Here is a 13,161-nt window from a genome sequence, read left to right on the forward strand (position 1 = left end):
TAGACTATTCTATAGTCCAGACTATAGACTATTCTATAGTCCAGACTATAGACTATTCTATAGTCCAGACTATAGACTATTCTATAGTCCAGACTATAGACTATTCTAAAGTCTAGATTATGGACAATAGACTATTCTATAGTCCACTCCATTAGTCTATTCTATAGTTGATTTTATAGTTTATAATATAGTCTATTCTATCGGTAGACTATTGTATATATAATGTATATCTCAGACTGTTCTATTGTCCAGGCTATAGTCTTTTAAATAACCAGAATTGTTTATAGTCCAGACAACAGTAAAATTTTCTTTACACCCACATACAAAGCCAAATCTATTGCCGTTTTTCTCCCCTTACTGATCTTCAGTTTAACTCTCATTATCCATAAAATCGATTTTATTCCCGCAACTATTAAATTAAGCAGCCCACTGCCTGTATATATACCACCTAAAAACTCATCACATTCTATATTAAGTATCTCTATTGACATGTTAATATTCTTCATCGACAAGCTGTTCGCTCGTTGAACTTACTCGGCATATGTGTTTCAAGTAAATAACATTTTGTTGGCTTTTCTGTTTGATGATAATAATGATTGTTGGAGCTTTTTTTCTTGTTTTTGATGTGGTCGGTCAATACAGAGGATTTAAGTATTCAAAAGGTAAACAACTAAAAATGTATACAAAGTGGTGTAGTTGAAGTTGAAAAGGCATAAATAAAATAAAAAATAAAACAGAAAATTTATAAAAAAATAAGTAATTTGTTGTAGTTAAATGTAAACACAATTACCAAAGAGAACTTGAGCATATGAAGAAAAAAGTTAATATCAATATAAACAATAGTACAATATATTATAGAAAAAGTATATGAAAGAAATACTTGTTCCTCACACAGATCATTGGCAGAGAAACTAAAAATATACAAAATGGGAAAAAAATAAAATAAATCGAATAAGATATGAAATTGAAGTGTGCAAGTAGTTGTGTTTGTTTTGTTTTCTTTAATTAACAATTAATGGATGACACGCGCCACTGACATAGTTTTTGTTTTTGTATATTGTGGAAAAAGGGGGAAAATTAATAGATTTTCAATAAACATTTTAATAGAAATGCAAAAATGTTTATTTTTTCTATGTTGGGAGTCGTTGCAGCAGAACATTTCTCAAGAAAAATTCTTTAAGAAGAAGCTCTTCTATATTAAAGCTATATTATAGCTATATATAGTCTATATTATAGCTATATATAGTCTATAGTCTAGTTTATAGTTTAGTCTATAGTCTAGTCTATAGTCTAATCTATAGTCTAGACTATAGTCTAGTCTATAGTCTAGTCTATAGTCAAGTCTATAGTCAAGTCTATAGTAAAGTCTATAGTCTAGTCTATAGTCAAGTCTATAGTCTAGTCTATAGTCTAGTCTATAGTCTAATCTATAGTCTAGTCTATAGTCTAGTCTATAGTCTAGTCTATAGTCTAGTCTATAGTCTATTCTATAGTCTAGTCTATAGTCTAGTCTTTAGTCTAGTCTATAGTCTAGTCTAATGTCTAGTCTATAGTCTAGTTTGTAGTCTAGTCTAATGTGTAGTCTATAGTCTAGTCTATAGTCTACTCTATAGTTTACTCTATAGTCTTGTCTAAAGTCTAGTCTATAGTCTAGCCTAGTCTATAGTCTAGCCTAGTCTAGTCTATAGTCAATTCTAGTATATAGTGTATAGTACAGTCAAGTCTAGTCTAATCTAATCTGTAGTGTAGTCTAGTCTTTAGTCTAGTCTATAGTCTAGTCTATAGTCTAGTCTATAGTCTAGTCTATAGTCTAGTCTATAGTCTAGTCTATAGTCTAGTCTATAGTCTAGTCTATAGTCTAGTCTATAGTCTAGTCTATAGTCTAGTCTATAGTCTAGTCTATAGTCTAGTCTATAGTCTAGTCTATAGTCTAGTCTATAGTCTAGTCTATAGTCTAGTCTATAGTCTAGTCTATAGTCTAGTCTATAGTCTAGTCTATAGTCTAGTCTATAGTCTAGTCTATAGTCTAGTCTATAGTCTAGGATATAGTTTAGTCTATAGTCTAGTATATAATAAACGAACGCTTATACAATCATTCTGTAGTCTAGTATGTAGTGTAGTCTATAGTCTAGTTTAGTCTATTGTCTAGTCTATTCTCTAGTCTATAGTATAGTTCATTGTCTAGTCTATAGTCTAATTTTAAGTCGGCTTTTTAGTCTAGTCTATAGTATATATATAAGTCTATAAACTAGTCTATAGCCTAGTTTATAGGCTAGTCTATAGTCTAATCTAGTGTAATCTAAAGTCAAGTATATAGCCTATTCTATAGTCTATAGGCTAGTCTATAGTTTAGTCAAAAGTCTAGTCTAGACTATAGTATATAGTCAAGCAAAGTCTATAAACAAGTCTATAGTAAAATGTATAGTCAAGTCTACTTTCTAGTCTATTTCATCTAAAGTATAGTCTATAGTCGTTTTTGTTTTTAATTTCTTACAGTTAACTAAAACAAAATTACAAATTTCTTTAAAAAATCCTTAGAAAAACAATTTTCTATAGGAATGTATTAACATAAGAAACAATTTCATAAAGAAAACTAAAAATAAACTGTTGCTTAAATATTCCTTTTCAAAAATTATCCTCATACATGTCTGTAACACAAAACGTGCTGCTGCTAATGCCTTGTAAGCCTGACAATATTCTTTTGGTAGTTTTTAAACTATAAAATTTGTTTCATTGTTTTAAAAATTTATTATGCTCACGTGCCATTTATTGAGCAACCCCGTAGTAAGTAGTATTAAGGTTTTAATTAAAATCCCAACAGATGTTAAAGTAAGTGTGTGTGTGTGTGTATGTAAGTGTTGCAAGAGCTATTCTTAGTTTTAGAGGCGGGGGTGGTGGCGGCTGTTTTAAAATTAATATATTGTAAATATAACAAAACAAAACTTACCTTTCTATGTCTAGGCTGCTAGTTGTTGGTTTTTAATTATTATTAATTAAAATTTACATATTTTTTATAGTTTTTTTGTTTTGTAAAACAAATTCTACATTTAAGGTCATTGTTAAGAAAAAGTTGTTTGTTTTTTTAAGAAATTTGAAGTTAAATAAACAAGAAGTAGTTTTTTTGTTATAGATTTTCAATTTATTGAAGATTTGGCACTTTTTTATTTAAATTTTAAAATTTTATTTACGTTTTAGCTTATGAGCATTTATTGAAAGAAATCCGCAAAGAAAAAAAATTGCGCATAAATTTAAAAAACGAAAAAAAAAAACTATAGTTTTAGTTTAGCTGCGACTTGTAGTTTAGCGCAGCTTACCTGGCCATCAGTCTGTAGGCAACAAGAGACACTCTACTGGCCTCACCCGTTTTCACAATATAGTCGTAGTACACTTTTCAGTGTTTTTGTTTTATTTCTTTATATTGTGTATATTTTTTTCTTTTTCAGCTATAATATACAAAAAAAAAATATTAAAAATTTTTCTTTTATTTAACATATGGTCAGCATTTTTATTGTAATTATTGCTAATTTGTATAATATATTATTATTGCAGCTCATACAAAATGTAACACTTTCTTTTGTTTAAATTTTTTCTAGCTTTTTGTTTAAATATTCACAAACAAAAACTTATTTATTTAATAAAATCTTTAGTTTTTTTTCACCGACCGGTTTGTGTTTGATTTTTTACATCTTTTTTTTTCTTTCTACGCAGAATTTTCCTTCCACTTTCTTCTGGGTTGTCAATAAAAATATATTTTTGTTGCTTTTTTTATTTTTATTATTTATCCTTCTCCTGTTTTTCTCTTCAAATTGTATATTTTTTTCCAACACTTTTTTTCACATTTTCTTATACTACAGCCCTCCCCCTTGTGTATATGTTAAATGTAATAGTAACACTTGTCAATTGATTTCATGGTTAAACTTGTTTTTTTTCGTTTTGTTGTTTGTTTATGTTTTTGCATATTTTAATGTATTATTATTTTATCAACGTTTTTGTTTATATTTATTTTATTAACTTTCTTTCTAGGTGAAATTTGTGTGTCGTCTATGCAAATGTTGTTTGTTTTATTAACACCGAAAAATTTTTTTCCTTCCACTGATTTTCATTGCGTCTTTGCTTTTGATTACTGCTTGTTTGTTTCTTCTTTTTCTTCGTCGTTGTTAAATTAAGAGATCTGCGCTGACAAACGTTAACAACGGCGGCGGCTGACACTACAATTTTCGACGTCGTCAAAGTGTTACACAATTGTCGGCAATATTATAGAAAATTCAATATTATAGAAAATCTTATAGAAAATTAAATATTATAGAAAATTCAAAAAGTATAAGAAATAAAAAATAGTACCAGAAAGTGTCCTTTTTAAGTTATTGTTAAATTAGGATATTCAATAAATAAAAAAACTCAAAAGGCTTAAGTAGGTTTTAGTGAAATTTTTGAAATCACATCGAAAATTTCACTACTCATACGGAATTCGATTGTGAGTGAAATGAAGTAAAAAATTTGCCCCTACCACTCTAAAGTAGGCGTGGACGACAAAATAAAATGTTTATCTTTTATCCTCTCAAAAAGCTCTATATTGGTTTTTTTTTGAGAAATATCACTAACATCGACTTGTTCCACTCAAAAAGTACCAGTTGAAGAATGGAACCAAAAGATCTATTTTATTTAATTTCATGTTTCTAAGTTCAATATTATAGAAAATTCAAAATGTACCAGTTAAGGAACGAAAAAGTACCAGAAAATAAACCAGTTTCATTTTCATTTTCTCAAGTCCCTGATTGCTTAGTTTAATGTTTCTATTATAATTTTATAATATTACCAAAGCACGCCCTTTTATAGATTCTCATTAACTCCGGGATCCACATGCTTAGTTTCATGTTTTTTAGGTTTAATTTTAAAGAAAATTTAAAAAAGCACCTGTGTAGAACGAAAAGTCTCTTTATTATTAATAGCATGTTTCGATTTCAATATAATAGAAAACTCAAAAAGTACCAGTTGGAGAAAAAAAAATGTCACTTGGTACCGGAGTTCCAAATAGCACCCCAATGGGGGTTTGTAGTGTTTCTAAATCTAATTCTACTAATTGGGGTTCTCAAGCCGAAAAATATTTAGCGACGGTGTCTTCAAGATTAGTGCGTCGGCTAAGCTGTGTAGACTTCTCTGATGATGTGTTGTACATAAGGTATTGCCAGATGATATAAACAGTAAACTAAACTTGGCAGCACTTTTCAAGAATAAAAGACAACAAAACTTTGCATCTATTGTGATTTTAAAATAACGTTAGTATTTAAATTTTCAAAATTATAATTTATTTAATAAGGGAATAATTTTGCTTGTAAAAGACAAGAAAACATTTAAAAAATTTTGCCATTTAATTAGAATATGATTGACTATATAAATTTAATGCATAATTATTATAGAAAGAACATTTTCTGTAGAAAACAGTTGAAAAGTTCAACTGTTAAAACTAACTTTTTGTATAAATCTTAATGTTCGTTCACAGATTTTGGTGCATATTATTTGTATATATCCTTTAAAATATAAATAAATTTGTAATAATATATTTCTTTTTTTTCAATTACCTTTTACACTTTCTCATTAGATTCTTGGGATTTTTTCGCTACGCCAACACCAGCGCTTTCACCTCTATCCAAACTTCCGGCAAAATCCCAATCGTACCATCATGTTTGCGTGTAAGTCGACTGAAAACCATCAATTAAATCTGATGCTTGACCGCCAAAATCAAAACTTTCCAATAGAGGATCACATGTCTGTGTATGCTGGGTATGATAAAGACTGCCAAATGAGACTGGAGGAGTACTAGTGCCAGCATCGTTGCAAGAATTTAGCAAACATTGGGTAAAACTTGTCTGTGTTTCGGTGGATACTAGCAATTCATCATGTATACAAGGATTAGTAGAAGTAGCTGTCGACGTAAATTGTACATTTGATGTTTCATTGTGGGCATCCGGAGAAGGCCAATTTGTTTGAGTCTGTATGTCAGCTAGGCCCAATTCTGTCAGGAAATCATCACAAGTTTGGGTATACATATGAGAGGATTGCGCTAACATTTGATCCAAATAATTGTGATTTTCGTTTGATGATGATGAGGAAGACAATAAGGGTTCTGTTTGGGTTTCTATGTCTCTTAGTAAAGAATGTATTTCATCTAGAGCATTGGAAATATCTTGCTGACTGTTGGTTTCTGTTATAACTGGGAGAAAATCCGTTTGAACACTTGTGGCACACAACAGTTTGGGACAGAAATCAACTGTAAGAAAAAATTACATTTTAATAAAATTTTCTTCTTTATATAACCATCTCTTACCTTGTATTTCTTTAGCTACTTGCTGTTTATTTAATCCCGCCGGCTGTTCCTCTTTGTTCGCCTTCTTCAAAGGCTTTAAAGCCATTTTACCTTGATTTTTCTTTTGTGCTACTATTTCCTTAACATTATGGCCTTTACGCTTGCCATGGGTTAGCAAAGCTTCCATGGAGTCATAAGACCAATGACAATCATTACATATAAACTTTTTACCACACTGATCCTTTTGATGTTTATTCAGTTGTGTTTCTGTGGCAAAAGATTTCTTGCATTCCTCGCAAATGTAATCCTTACTCAAATGTACTTTTTGATAATGTTGCCGTAAATACTTGAAATTTTTAAAATGTTTACTTTGTGTGGTAACATAATTATAAATACATTTCTCTTCCGGACAATAAAATAACCGGGTATATGATGTCTTCTCAGCCGGTGCTAATCGATGATGCTTTTCCAAATGCATTTCATAATTAGCTTGATTGGTAAAGATACTTGAACAATTGGGTTGCGAACACTTAATTTGATGAAAGGGTTTTAGTTGCTCCTTCGTTGGGGTATAATGTTCTATATTATTTTGCAGGAAATTCATAATTTTTACGTATTTTTTTCAATTATACGCGAAGAAATTGTTGAAATCAATGTCCGACACAATTGTTTTGTTTTTCTGCAAACGGAATGTTTGACACAACAGCTGTTTTTGTTTATAATAAAGTGCTGCCAAGTCTGGAAAATATTTGATGTTATTGTGAAACATTTGCCAGACTATATGTGTTATTAAGTTTGTTTATATACAAAAAATGTTTGTTTTCTTTAACATATTTATGTTATTTCTCAATAAATTTATTTTTTATTTATGTTTTAATAGCATTTTTATTAATTGTTTTGTGTATTTTTCATAATGTTTAGAAAATACTTCTTTATATACATTTACACTGTTAAAATATGGCATCATTACTATTGTATAAACACGACAAACAACTCTCAGAGCAAATGTCAACAACAAAAAGTGTCAAAACATTTTCATTGTCACAGAAGAAAAACTTGAAAACACAAAAAATAAGAAAATCTGCAGTTTTTACAATAAAACAAGTTAATTTTTTAATAAAACTATCATTAAATAATACAACAATCTTTGGAATATTTAGCTACTCTCTCTATTTAAAGAAATAAAGTAAATTATTATAAAGTATTCCGAAAAACATAGAGAAAGAAGAAGTTTAAGACCTCGTAACTGGGATAAAAAAACAGACAAAACAAGAAAAATAAAATAAGTTTTTACAAAAAAAAGCAAAATTTTGGCTTATAAAACTATAATACGTCTTTGCAGTAAATTGTTAACCACAAATATGGCCCATGAAAATGATCAGCAACAACAACAAAACACAAAAACACAGGAGGAGGAGACGGAAAAGCCACTGGACGACAGTTTCAAAACAAACAACAAAAATGAAAGTTGTGACGTCTCCAGGGCCGGTAAAGACACATTAGATGATAGCTTAGTAATGCCGACAGCTAGTAAAGGAAAACTAAATGATTTAGTGGCGGATTTGTGTATAAATGGTCACCGGTTGCCACAGCCAACAGCCAGCCAAACGGCTTATGGCGATTACACTAATATAAGAGCCACATTGGGTCCAGTGCCAGTAAATGATAACAATTTTACTACATCAGCGTTAGACGCTAGTAATTTAGGGGTTGGCAGTAATGCAGCTCCTATACATAACGTCCAGCCACAGCCACCTACACAAAATTCCTCGTTTTCATTTAAACACTTTCTTAGCAGTAATAGTGTGCCTACAGCACCTTCTACTACGGTCACTTCTTTAGACCCACCAGCCAATAGTACGTCCACTACATCTTCTGCTTCAAATGCTACCACTTCAACGCGTTCTCTGCAAACTTCGACAGGAGCCAGGCCAAAAGTTCCACAATCGAATTCGGTAACCTCTACTTCCATATCATCGCTTACTGTTGGCGGTTTAAACGATTCTCAAACGTCGGCTACAAAAATGAAAAGATCTCCACGCTTTTCCTCGTTTGACTCGCAGGCGAGTTTGGCTGAGTATGCTGGCTCCTCAACAACAGCAGATTTGGCTGGGGCTGAAGCATCTGCCAGCAGCTCGACAGATTTTCAACTTTATCCCGATGAACGAGAACGTGACCGTTTTCAAGGTGGTGGTTATATGAAATTTATATTTTTTATTTAACTAATTTAACAATTTAATTATAGAATGGCAACTTCCCTCAAATGCTCCCACAATGACTACAAATTCCACAGAATACAATCGCGGCAGTTCGTATGTGCCCCGTTCGTATTCCAACTACGACATGCCCCGACCTCAAACCTCGCCTCGTCGACGAGTGGGTATAGGTGGAGCCACCACCAAAGACCCCAGACCTACACGTTTAGCTTTACATACAAATCAAAATCCTACAACGGCTGCCAAATTGAAATTAGACTTGCCTTTAACTTCCAATTCCACTGGGGCTAATGGTGCAGGAGCAGCTGCGGGGTCTAGCAGGAAATCGAATCACTGTGCTAGGCCTTCAGATTTCCACACTAACAATCCTATGCCTGCAGGTTCAGCAGCTGCTGCTCTGCCAGATTTTGTACAAGATCATTGGATGGACTCTTGGTATGCCAACGATATGCATGTTAATTCACCTCCCTCTTCGCCCACTAACAACTTTATGGAAGATTTGTCGGGGGTTTCGGGTGGTAGTGGTCAGGCTGCAGCCATGCATAACCACAATTCCCATAACCGTGCATTACATCTTGATAATGCGCCCATACCAGGACCTGCCGATAGGGGTGACTTCAATATGGGTCTACCCGAACCCTCCAACTCATCGGTGGGTTCTAAAATGTTGCCTGATTTTCTATCCGATGGCCCCATTATACATTCGTCCCAGCGTTTAGCCGATGTGGCGGCTGGTCTACCCTCCAATTCCATAGGTTCTCCGGAAGAATCTTCCATTAATAATCAACTATCACGTTTACGTTCAGACAATGAACGTTTACAACGGGAACTAAATGAATCCATGTTAGCCCTCAATGAACAGACCTTAAGAGCCAACAATTTGGAACGACAATTAATGGAGCAGCAAAGACAACATCAAACCGAAACAGAGGAGACACTGGACAACAATAAAAAGCGTTCAACAGCGGCGCAAACTCATATGGCTAAACTAAAACAACAAGTGCAACAGTTAACGGCCGAGGTGGAAATGCTGAGGCGTGAAAAGGAATTGATGCGTGAAGAAGGCGCCGTAGGTGGTTGTAGTATACAGAGCTGTGATCGTTCTTATGCCGCGGCTGCTGTCTCGAGTACAACACGTAGCTCGGCAACAGCAGCTGTGACAGGAACAGCAATTGGTAGTGAAAGTAGTGGTAGTGGTGTTGGCAATGTAACTGGCAGTTCAGTCGCTGCTGGTGCTGCTTTAGGCATTAGACCGTCCAGACAACATCAGTTATCAAGAGATTTGCGTAGGGCAGCATCAAATGCAGAACAGAACCTCAAGTGAGTAAAAGTAACATTTTTAAATGAAAACTTCTTTTGATTTGATAAATAGTAGTTAAAAGTACATACTTTTTTTTTAAATTGGATAGAACATCGTTTTTTCCAAATAGTAGTAGAAAAGTACTTTTTTATTTTTAAGAAAATTGTATAGAATATTAAATTTAAGGCCCTATACTGTTATTTGAGTTAAAAAATTAAATATTTTAAGAAAATAATTTAAATTTTCAAATAGTAGTAAAAAAAGTACTTTTTTTAATTCGATAAAAAATCTCATAAAATTGAACATTTTAAGTTTTATTTCGCTAATGGAGCTAAAAAATACAATTTTTTACAAAAAATATATATTTTTAAAAATAGTAGTAGAAAAGTACTTTTTTCGAATTTTGTGAAAATTCTATGAATTTTAAACCGTATTTTAACATTTAAGTTAAAAAAATGAAATATTTTAAGGAAAAATTTAAAATTTTAAAATAGTAGTAGAAAAGTACTTTTTTAATTTTAATTTCAAAAGTTTTAATTATTAGTAGAAAAGTACTTTTTTAATTTTAAATAGTAATTTCAAAAGTTTTGAAATAGTAATAGATAAAATATCCCTTAAAATTGAACGTTTTATGTTCTATTTCGATAATGGTGCTAAAACATAATTTTTTTACGAAAAATATCAATTTTTAAAAATAGTAGTAGAAAAGTACTTTTTTTCAAATTTTATGAAAATAATATGAAATATTAAATTTTTAATAATATTTTGACATTTAAGTTACAAAACTGAAATGTTTTAAGAAAAAATCAAAAGTTTTAAAATAGTAGTAGAAAAGTACTTTTTTAATTTGATAAAGTATCTCATAAAATTGATCAATTTTTAAGTTGTATTTCGATAATGGAGCTAAAAAACAAACACTTTTTACGAAATTTTTCAATTTTGACAAATAGTAGTAGAAAAGTACTTTTTTCAAAATTTATAAAAATTGTTTATAACGTTAAATTTTCTATCCTATTTTGACATTTAAGTTACAAAACTGAAATATTTTAAGAAAAAATTCAAAATTTTCAAATAGTAGATAAAAAGTACTTTTTTAAATTTTATAAAATATTGAACATTTATAGCTCCATTACGATAATGGAGCTAAAAATAATCTTTTTACAGAAATGTTTGATTTTTTCAAATAGTAGTAGAAAAGTACTTTTTTTAAATTCTTTTTAAATTTATATAAAGTACTTAATTTTAAGGCATTTGTTGTTTTTTATATTAAAAATTTATTATTTTAAGGAAAAATTAAAAATTTTAAAATAGTAGTAGAAAAGTACTTTTTTAATTCGATAAAATACCTCATAAAATTGATCAATTTAAGTTCTATTTCGATAATGGAACTAAAAAATAAACTTTTTTACGAAATTTTTTCAATTTTGACAAATAGTAGTAGAAAAGTAAAGTACTTTTTCAAAATTTATGAAAATTGTTTAAAACGTTAAATTTTCGATCCTATTTTGACATTTAAGTTACAAAATTGATATATTTTAAGAAAAAAGTTAAAGTTTTGAAATAGTAGTAGAAAGGTACTTTTTTAATTTGATAAAATATCCCATAAAATTGAACATTTTAAGAACTATTTTAATAATAGATTTTAAAAATAGAAATTTTTACGAAAAATGACAATTTTGAAAAATAGTAGTAGAAAAGTACTTTTTTCAAAATTTATGAAAATTAAAATTTGGACCATATTTTGACATTTAAGTTAGAAATAAAATATTTTAAGGAAAAATTTCAAAGTTATTAAAAAGTAGTAGAAAAGTACTTTTTTTAAATTTTATTGAAATGTCATGATTTTTTTGGATTTTGGTTCGATTAAACAAAAAATATGTTTTTTTGTAAAAAATAATTTCTTTTTCAAATAGTAGTAGAAAAGTACTTTTTTTTAAACAAATTTTATTGCTCTTTCAGGCAACTTTTGGCTGGTGTTGAAAATCTACGTCAAATGGCGGCAAATTTAGAAAAATCTGAAACTCATATAGACTATGATGCCAGTCCGGATTTGTTTTCAGATTTTCTAGATGAATGTGATGATTACGATGAATATCCCGGCGGTGGACCGGCTTTGTAAATTTTGTTTCTTGTTATTTTACTTAAATTAAATTTAAAACAAATAAACAGAGAAGTAAAAAGAAATACAACAACAAAAAATACATAAATTATAACAAAATACTATAAAAAACTATTAAACTTTAAAGTAAAAACAAAAAAAAAACACGTAAACTATTACACTATTTCAAACAAATTAATTAAAAAATTAAATTAAATATCATAAAAAAAACTAAAAGCATATATTTTAAAAATATCATGTTCCCTAAAGAGAGAAGCAAAAAAGAAACCTTATTTAAAGTTGTATTGAGTTTGCCTTTAATTATTTATATATTTAACAAAAGAAAAACAAAAAGTCCTTTTTAAAGGAAAACCATAATGTGTTTGTTTAATTATTTATTTATTTTTTTTTTTGTTTTGGTTCCTCTGCTATGTTGTGTTAAATGTATGTAAGTGTATGTGGCATTAGAAAATGAAATTTATAATTTTATGGCAAAAAATATATTAAAAAAAAAATAAATTAATAAATAAATATATAAAATATAAATAATTAAACTTTAATTTTTTAAGCAATAATATACAAAACAACCAACAACAACTCAGCACTTAAAAGTAAACAAAATTAATAAAATAAAACAAAACAAAACAAAAAAGAAAGCAAACAAAACAACCAGCCAACCAAATTTTATTTATACAAAAAGGAATTGTAAAGAAAAATTTTGAATTTTTTTTTTGAAGACTTTTTATGTTAGGCTGTTATATTTTTAATACAAATTAAAATATATTATAATAATCAAAGCTTTGCAACTAAGAAATAAACAAAATTTGTTACAAAACAATAAAAATATAATTAAAAACAAAAACTCACCACTAAATATTATTACAAATAAACAAAAATTACAACACCAAGTTATTAATTATTAAAACAGCATAATGTTAAACATTAAAAACATAAATTTTAATTAAACAAATTACTAAAAAATTCCTTAAAAATGCAAACATTGCTCTTAGACAGCAATTTTTTCCTCTCACTGTCAACTTTTTTTATAAAAAGAGATCACTGTCTTCTACATGTACGAGAACATTTATGTTCTCGTTCAATTCTATATAAGTTCTAATTCAGTTCTAGTTCTATTTAGTTCAGTTCCAGTTCAGTTCTAGTTCAGTTCTCGTTCAGTTCTAGTTCAGTTCTAGTTCAGTTCTAGTTCAGTTCTAGTTCAGTTCTAGTTCAGTTCTAGTTCAGT

General features: G+C 29.5%; 3 protein-coding genes across 4 annotated transcripts in view; 1 reads left to right on the top strand and 2 right to left on the bottom strand.

The window, feature by feature from the left end:
- LOC111682455 (ras-GEF domain-containing family member 1B) overlaps window positions 1–3,085 on the bottom strand; it is a 6,867-nt gene extending 3,782 nt beyond the window's left edge. The window contains exon 1 of the mRNA XM_023444414.2: window positions 2,948–3,085. The gene's annotated coding sequence lies outside the window, so the exon portion shown is untranslated. The remainder of the gene's footprint in view (window positions 1–2,947) is intronic.
- Window positions 3,086–3,640: 555 nt separating this feature from the next.
- LOC111682462 (zinc finger protein 710) lies at window positions 3,641–7,030 on the bottom strand. 2 transcript variants are annotated; one of them, XR_006941057.1, is made up of 3 exons: window positions 6,326–7,030; window positions 5,580–6,268; window positions 3,641–4,208 (listed from the first exon to the last, which is right to left on the bottom strand). XR_006941057.1 is itself a non-coding variant. In XM_023444426.2 (2 exons), the coding sequence occupies exons 1-2, from the start codon at window positions 6,906–6,908 to the stop codon at window positions 5,679–5,681; spliced, it is 1,173 nt and encodes a 390-aa protein (XP_023300194.2). In that variant the 5' UTR covers window positions 6,909–7,030; the 3' UTR covers window positions 5,351–5,678. The 2 variants fall into 2 exon arrangements, 1 of the variants encoding a protein (XP_023300194.2); XM_023444426.2 differs by lacking the exon at window positions 3,641–4,208 and having other exon boundaries at window positions 5,351–6,268.
- Window positions 7,031–7,331: 301 nt separating this feature from the next.
- On the top strand, window positions 7,332–12,505 carry LOC111682456 (serine-rich adhesin for platelets). Its single transcript, XM_023444415.2, has 3 exons — window positions 7,332–8,491; window positions 8,550–9,840; window positions 11,780–12,505. The coding sequence occupies exons 1-3, from the start codon at window positions 7,666–7,668 to the stop codon at window positions 11,937–11,939; spliced, it is 2,277 nt and encodes a 758-aa protein (XP_023300183.2). The 5' UTR covers window positions 7,332–7,665; the 3' UTR covers window positions 11,940–12,505.
- The last annotated feature ends 656 nt before the right edge of the window (window positions 12,506–13,161 follow it).

This window comes from Lucilia cuprina, chromosome 5, assembly GCF_022045245.1.
Source record: "Lucilia cuprina isolate Lc7/37 chromosome 5, ASM2204524v1, whole genome shotgun sequence".
NCBI lineage: Eukaryota > Metazoa > Arthropoda > Insecta > Diptera > Calliphoridae > Lucilia > Lucilia cuprina.